We start from the raw sequence: 8597 nt of genomic DNA on the forward strand, positions 1-8597 counted from the left end.
TGACAACACATTTTGATTTAGTTTTAGTCATAGTCTTTTGAATAGGCCTACATTTTAATTTAGTTTTAGTCAGTGTTTTGAATAGGCCTACATTTTAATTTAGTTTTAGTCAGTCTTTTGAATAGGCCTACATTTTAATTTAGTTTTAGTCAGTCTTTTGAATAGGTCTACATTCCTGTTTCCTGTCAATCTCTACTGTATCTATCCAATAAAGGCCAGAAAGTAGATCTACAAGCTCACAACGTGTTTGTTTCAAACCAACAAACCATCCTCTGCTTTGAATGGTAACAGATGGACTGTAATGCCCACAGGTGACAGCTAGAGGGCACATCATGCCCATGACAGACAGTTATATGGTGACTTGATGAGACTGACTGTGATTAGTTTCCACAAGTGTCCGTAGCACTTGCCCTAGCCTCGACGACCTTACAGGCGTATGCAAAGGCTCAACTGATGTCATTTAGATAGCATTCTATGTAGACATATAGCACTCTATAGTGTATCGCATAGTTTCATTATATAGATATTCACTGTTAGACGGATGTTAGGTTCTTAGCTTACGTTTGATTCTTGATGTCTATTTCTATGTATGTGATGCATTACCATGTGTTCTTCTTGCTTACTGTAAATCTCTCTGGATTAAGAGCGTCTGATAAATGACTGAAATGTAAATTGTGATTGGACTATGTTTGTGTTAATGTCACATATTGTATTAGTCTACACGTTATGGTTATTATCATCTTCATTCACAGTAGGATGTGCATGAGTTAATAATGTCACATGCTGATGTGGATATGAGCTGCTCATCTGAATCAGTGGTTCTCTAACGTTTTGGCTGGGGACCCCCTGGGGACCCCCCTGGGGACCCCCGGAATGTTATGCACGTACATATAGGCTGTTTAAACTCTTACTTTCCACTTTCCAGTCATAAGTATATTTATGATAATATTTGTTTTCTTCTTTTCTTTTACACATTCAGAAAATAATCTGGCAACCCCCCTGAGGGGTCGTGACCCCCACGTTGAGAAGCCCTGATCTAAATAGCTGGATGTGATGCTGTGATTGAATGAATAAAACAGAATAGAATCTTACTCATCATGCTCTTCCTCAGACCTGGTGTCAGCCAACACTCTCCACCGTGGTCCACACTGGAGATGGAGGAGAGACAAAGTCACACCTGAATATTCTCTTTGATAAACAATGATGGATCATGACCATTAAACATCAAACAATAGGACAGCATCACAGTATGATTGAGACAATGGTTCCACACTCTAAACCTAAGAGATCATAATGACATCAAGGCTGTGGGTGAAAGTTCATACTGTCCAGTGTTCAGTGTACTGATATGACGGTGTTTGAGTAACTATGAGTATAAATGCACAGCATCTCTGTCTGTGTGAGTTCATTATCTTGAGATGGATTTCAATCTTAGAACATACAGTAGAAGAACACACTGACAAGTTGAACATACAAATCTATTGCACACAGAATACACTGTGAAAGGTGTTGGCACTAAGTTACGTAGCAGCTACTGGGGAGAAAAATAATAATACAGGAAAATGCTGCTGGTATATACAATATACCAAGAACTATTTACACATGTACACTTGATTTGATGATTCTCTTATGTTGAAGCTCTTGATTCTGATTCTGAATATTTTGTTCCTCTCCTTTCTCTATTTTGCACTCTCTTCCTTAATATTCTCACGTATTTTTGTCTCCACCAGGACGCATGTCGGACAACAGACGAGACTTTTGGTGTGTCGGAAAAGCGTGCGCACTGTCTGAAGACCTCAAGACTTGAGGTCTTCTCTTGCTCTCACCAGAGGCGGTCGCATATCTTTTCTCTCTCTCTTTCTCCCTCCCTCGTGTTTCTATCCTACCCGCTCGTTTGTCTTCCCCTGGAGCACCCCTCTACACTGCCTCTTCGGAACTTCGTAACTCAAACATGGAATTGGCGTACTGGTCTTTAAACGCTATTGACAAAATCTTCTCAACAAGGAAATTGGGATTGGAGGAGCCCAGCGAAGATGTTTATCTGTTTAGCTTTATGATAACAGGTCTGTTGCTGATTGGAGTGAGCACTGTCCTTAATGTGCATCGCAAAATCGGAAAGATGGGAACTTTTAATGGGACACCTAAGTTGCCCGTCATGACAATTGACCTGAGCAGAGCAGTAGGAGCTCGGACTGGAGTGATCGAATCGAAAGGTGGACACCATCCTGGGGGGACTCGCCGCTCAAGACCAGAAGATTGAAAACAACAAGGAGAGACTCAATGCCCTGCAAGGTTTGTTGAGGGCCAGAGACATAAGAGACCAATGAGCCATTACATTCACTCGGTCAATTGCAGAATTGCATATGGGATCCCCCCCCCTCTGCAACATTGTCCTCCAGAAGAGAAAAGAGTGCTGAGGGACAGCTCCTCCCCCCCCCCCCCCCCTCTGCAACATTGTCCTCCAGAAGAGAAAAGAGTGCTGAGGGACAGCTCCTCCCCCCCCCCCCCCCCCCTCTGCAAAATTGTCCTCCAGAAGAGAAAAGAGTGCTGAGGGACAGCTCCTCCCCCCCCCCCCCCCTCTGCAACATTGTCCTCCAGAAGAGAAAAGAGTGCTGAGGGACAGCTCCTCCCCCCCCCCCCCCCTCTGCAAAATTGTCCTCCAGAAGAGAAAAGAGTGCTGAGGGACAGCTCCTCCCCCCCCCCCCCCCCTCTGCAACATTGTCCTCCAGAAGAGAAAAGAGTGCTGAGGGACAGCTCCTCCCCCCCCCCCTCTGCAACATTGTCCTCCAGAAGAGAAAAGAGACACATGAACTCATGGACTAATACGTCACACACACACACACACACCAGGTCTCTCATACCTAAGAGTGTCCAGTCTATAGTGTGGATCCGTCACAACAGCAGAGAGCATCGCTTCGCCTGATTCTCCAGGATGATTGAAGGTCAAGTTCAACTCTTTCAAATGGGAAGGGTTGGAGCGCAGAGCTGAGGTCAGAGAAGAACAGCCTTTCTCTGTGACCAGACATCCTGACAAACTACACACACACACACACACACACACACACACACACACACACACACACACACACACACACACACACACACACACACACACACACACACACACACACACACACACACACACACACACACACACACACACACACACACACACACACACACACACACACAGAGAGAGAGAGAAGTTTCACAATGTTACATTCTGTTCCATTTAATTTAGAAACGTAATAGGTTTTATTTAAACACATTTATACTGACTTGAGAGTCTCCAACATGCAGTGTGGACTCCCCAGTCCCTCAGCCAGAAGGTGGACACCAGAGTCCTGAAGGTCATTATTGCTCAAATCAACTTCTCTCAGACTAGAGCTGGAGCTGAGAGCTGACGATAACTCCTGACAGCATCTCTCTGACAGGTTACAGCCACTCAGCCTAAAGAAAAATTAGTGGTAAAGCATTTATTAATTAGATTTCTGTAAAATAAACTTAAAGATCACATGCCAACCTTTCTCTCTCTCTCCCTCGTGTGTTTTCTCTGCCTGCCTGCTGTCTGTCTCTCGGAGCGTCTCTTTCTGCACTGTCTCTTCGAAACTCCGAAACTTAAACATGGAATTAGCTAACAAGTCTCTGAACGCGATAGACAAAATCTTTTCGACAAGGAAATTGGGTTCTGGAGAGCCGCGCAATGCCCAGACGGGACGTTCCCGCCAGGTTACACCCAGGACTATTACAAGAACTGGTGAGTAATGTGCATGGCGATTCTCTCTGTGGAAGATATAGAAGATCTGTATCTATTTGGATTCATGGTGACAGGATTTCTGCTGACCGGGCTGTGCATTGGTCTGGTGTACCGAAGAATTGGAAAGGTGGCAGCGCTGAACGGAGCCCCTAAGCTGCCTGCCATGGTGGTGGATCTGGGCAGGGCAGTCGGGGAGATACAACGGAAGATGGACACGACCTTGGAACGGGTCAGCGCCCTGCAGAGAGCCATAATGGACAGAGAGGAGAAATAGCCATATTAGCCATGTTCCCTCGCTCTAAAAACGAATCTGGACCCCCCCCCCATTGACAATCTCCACAAGAAGATACAGCGCAAGAAAAAGACTCCTCTGCCTCCCACCCACCATCCTGACACCTGCTGTTGTGTCTCCTCTGCCTCCCCCCCCACCATCCTGACACCTGTTGTTGTGTCTCCTCTGCCCCCCCCCCCCACCACCCTGACACCTGCTGTTGTGTCTCCTCTGCCTCCCCCCCCCACCACCCTGACACCTGCTGTTGCGTCTCCTCTGCCTCCCCCCCCACCACCCTGACACCTGCTGTTGTGTCTCCTCTGCCTCCCCCCCACCACCCTGACACCTGCTGTTGTGTCTCCTCTGCCTCCCCCCCACCACCCTGACACCTGTTGTTGTGTCTCCTCTGCACACGCACACACACACACACACACACACACACACACACACACACACACACACACACACACACACACACACACACACACACACACACACACACACACACACACACACACACACACACACACACACACACACACACAGAGAAGTTTCACAACAATGTTACATTCTGTTCCATTGAATTTAGAAATGTATTAGGTTTTATTTAAACACAGTTATACTGACTTGAGAGTCTCCAACATGCAGTGTGGACTCCCCAGTCCCTCAGCCAGAAGGTGGACTCCAGAGTCCTGAAGGTCATTATTGCTCAAATCAACTTCTCTCAGACTTGAGCTGGAGCTGAGAGCTGACGATAACTCCTGACAGCATCTCTCTGACAGGTTACAGCCACTCAGCCTGAAGAAACATTAGTGGTAAAGCATTTATTAATTCGATTTCTGTAAAATAAACTTAAAGATCACATGCCAACCTTTCTCTCTCTCTCCCTCGTGTGTTTTCTCTGCCTGCCTGCCTGCTGTCTGTCTCTCGGAGCGTCTCTTTCTGCACTGTCTTCGAAACTCCGAAACTTAAACATGGAATTAGTTAACTGGTCTCTGAACGCGATAGACAAAATGTTTTCGACAAGGAAATTGGGTTCTGGAGAGCCGCGCAATGCCCAGACGGGACGTTCCCGCCAGGTTACACCCAGGACTATTACAAGAACTGCTGAGTAATGTGCATGGCGATTCTCTCTGTGGAAGATATAGAAGATCTGTATCTATTTGGATTCATGGTGACAGGATTTCTGCTGACCGGGCTGTGCATTGGTCTGGTGTACCGAAGAATTGGAAAGGTGGCAGCGCTGAACGGAGCCCCTAAGCTGCCTGCCATGGTGGTGGAGCTGGGCAGGGCAGTCGGGGAGATACATCGGAAGATGGACACGACCTTGGAACGGGTCAGCGCCCTGCAGAGAGCCATAATGGACAGAGAGGAGAAATAGCCATATTAGCTATGTTCCCTCGCTCTAAAAACGAATCTGGACACCCCCCCCCCCCCCCATTGACAATCTCCACAAGAAGAAACAACGCAGAAAAATACTCCTCTGCCCCCCCCCCACCACCCTGACACCTGTTGTTGTGTCTCCTCTGCCTCCCCCACTGTGTTTTATTTAAACAGTTATACTGACTTGAGAGTCTCCAACATGCAGTGTGGACTCCCCAGTCCCTCAGCCAGAAGGTGGACTCCAGAGTCCTGAAGGTCGTTATTAGTCAAGTCGACTTCTCTCAGACTAGAGCTGGAGCTGAGAGCTGACGATAACTCCTTACAGCATCTCTCCGACAGGTTACAGCCACTCAGCCTGAAGAAACATAAAGCATTTCTTTATTAGATTTACTGTTAAATAAAGATCATATAATATATGAAATGTATCCAGTTATCAGTGAACCTACAGAGCTTTATTGGAGGCTTTGAGCACGGGCAGCAGCCCCAGAAGAGCCTCCTCTGAAGCAGAGTATTTCTTCAGGTCAAACACGTCCAGTTCCTTTTCTGAAGACAGCAACACGTAGACCAGAGCTGACCACTGAGCAGGAGAGAGCTTGTCTGTGGAGAGACGTCCTGACGTCAGGTACCGTTGGATGTCCTTCTCTAGAGAATGATCATTCAGCTCATTCAGACAGTGGAACAGATTGATGCTTCTCTCTGGAGATGGATTCTTTGTGATCTTCTCCTTGATGTATTTGATGGTTTTATGATTGGTCTGGAAGCTTTTCCCTTTTTTTATGAGCTTTTGTACGAACTTCTGATCGGTGTCCAAAGAGAGGCCCATCAGGAAACGCAGGAATAAGTCCAGGTGTCCATTTGGACTCTTTAATGCCTCGTCTACAGCACTTTGGTAGAGGTGATGAATCTTGGATTTGAAAACCTTTCCAAATAACCTGGACATCTTGGAGGTTGAGAGTAGGTTGTCACCAGTGTTGATGAAAGTGATGAAGACGTGGAGGGCAGCCATAAACTCCTGAACACTCAGATGGACAAAGGAGAACATCTTGTCCCTGTACGTTCCGCTCACCTCTCCAAACAGTCCTGAGTACACTGCTGCGTCGCTGATATCAATGTGAGACTCTGTCAGGTGTTCTTCCTCGAAGATCAGGTTGCCTTTCATCAGCTCTTCAAAAGCCAGTTTCCCCAGAGACAGAATGACATCATACTGTTTCCTGTCAGGATACTTGGCATTCTTGCATAAGGACTGCATCTCAATGAAGTGGAGGTACATGGCGCTCTGGGTCTTTGGCAGCGCTCCTTTCTCCTTTGTGCTCACAATTTCTTCCATAACGTTAGAAGTGATCCAACAGAAGGCCGGGATGTGACACATGATGTGGACGCTTCGGGATGTCTCGATGTGAGAGTAGATTTGAATGGCCAGCTGCTTATCAGGGAATCTCTTGAAGAAGTATTCCTTCTTCTGAGGGTCTTTGAACCCTCTCACCTCTGTCACCCTGTGACAGAGGTGAGAAGGGATCTGGTCGGCGGCTGCAGGTCGTGTGGTTATCCAGATTTTAGCTTTTGGAAGCAAGTTCCCCCTGATGAGGTTTGTCAGGAGGACGTGCACTGTGGTCGGCTTCAACGGATCAGTCCATGTCACAGTGTTCGGGAAATCTAGAGCTGGCTTCGATTCATCCAGTCCATCCAGGATGAACACAATGTTGCACTGTTCGAAGGTGCAGATCTTTATCTTCTTGGTTTCACTAAAGAAGTGATGAAGAAGTCCCTCCATGCTGTACTTGTTGTTCTCCTTCATCTCCAAATTCAACTCTCGGAAAGCGAATGAAAACACAAAGTCGACATGCTGGTTGGCTGTGTCTTCTGCCCAGTTCTGAGTGAACTTCTGAACTTGTACTGATTTACCAATGCCGGCCGCTCCCTTCATCATCACTGTTTTGATGGGTTCACTTTGTCCAAGTGAAGGTTCCACTATGTCGTCCATGTTGATTGGTGTTTCTGGTCCAGCTGTTTGGCTGTATGCCAATTCAATCTGCCTGATCTCGTGTTCTTTATTGACCTGTCCACTGCCTCCCACTGCGTTGTAGACCTCTGTGAACATGTCACTCAGAAGTGGGTTTGGTCCTTCTTTTGAGATCCAGGGATTCAAACACTGAATCTTCTGCCTCTGATTAGACTTGAGCTCTTGTTTACACAGAGCAAGAGTTTCTAAATGACCAAAGACAAGATGACATCATTAAGTATGTGTTATAGAATTACATCATTATAGATGACATCATTAAGGGTGTGTTATAGATGACATAATTATAGATGACATCATTAAAACCCATTTACCGCTACCATTAATTAATCCCTCCGTCGCGTCCTGCCAGGGTTTTATCGCGCGTGACATTTACTTTGAAGAGCCAAATACCCGTAATCGCATTTTACTATGAAACCATTCCGTGTGTGTTGACGAAGCTGGTGCTTGTTCTCTCGGTCGGTGGTGGAAAAAGTGGACCGCGAGTATCACAGCGCCTGCTACAGGCCGTTGAAAACGCTTGTCTGGGACAAAGCGTCCTCTGCAATGTCGCTTCTGTGAGATAAAGCCGTCTGAAAACAGAGCCGGCAATGTAAGTGGATGCGCGCGCATTTTCAAAATGGCCGCGCCCATTGGGTCAGAAGCATAACAAAGCTAACGGACGGTAGATTTAGATACGATCGTATTAAAACATGCATTAATGAATACATCGCTGTTAAAACGGCTTTTCCGTTTGTGGCAGGCTACAAGATTCTACGTGTTAATATTCCTATGTTCCTGGCGGGCAAACGATTAAGTATGTGTTATAGAATGACATCATTATAGATGACATCATTAAGTGTGTGTTATAGAATGACATCATTATAGATGACATCATTAAGTGTGTGTTATAGAATGACATCATTACAGATGACATCATTAAGTGTGTGTTATAGAATGACATCATTACAGATGACATCATTAAGTGTGTGTTATAGAATGACATCATTACAGATGACATCATTAAGTGTGTGTTATAGAATGACATCATTATAGATGACATCATTAAGTGTGTGTTATAGAATGGCATCATTATAGATTACATCATTAAGTGTGTGTTATAGGTCCTCATATCAGTGTTGTTTTCGTTATAAAGCATGCAGGCTTTTTCGGCTGGACAGGAGAAGCAA

General features: G+C 45.9%; 1 protein-coding gene across 1 annotated transcript in view; it reads right to left on the reverse strand.

Annotated features, from left to right (window-relative positions):
- The window catches only part of LOC306924199 (NACHT, LRR and PYD domains-containing protein 3-like), a 10025-nt gene extending 2491 nt beyond the window's left edge, over positions 1-7534 (reverse strand). Inside the window, exons 1-6 of the mRNA XM_079502608.1 lie at positions 5858-7534; positions 5596-5766; positions 4656-4826; positions 3280-3450; positions 2862-3035; positions 1093-1148 (exon numbers count right to left, since the gene is read on the reverse strand). Of these exons, the coding sequence (XP_079358734.1) occupies positions 1093-1148; positions 2862-3035; positions 3280-3450; positions 4656-4826; positions 5596-5766; positions 5858-7509 (2395 nt within the window). The 5' untranslated portion in view covers positions 7510-7534. The remainder of the gene's footprint in view (positions 1-1092; positions 1149-2861; positions 3036-3279; positions 3451-4655; positions 4827-5595; positions 5767-5857) is intronic.
- Positions 7535-8597: the final 1063 nt, after the last annotated feature.

This window comes from Electrona antarctica (genome assembly GCF_951216825.1).
Source record: "Electrona antarctica genome assembly, chromosome: 6".
In the NCBI taxonomy this organism is placed as follows: Eukaryota; Metazoa; Chordata; class Actinopteri; order Myctophiformes; family Myctophidae; genus Electrona; species Electrona antarctica.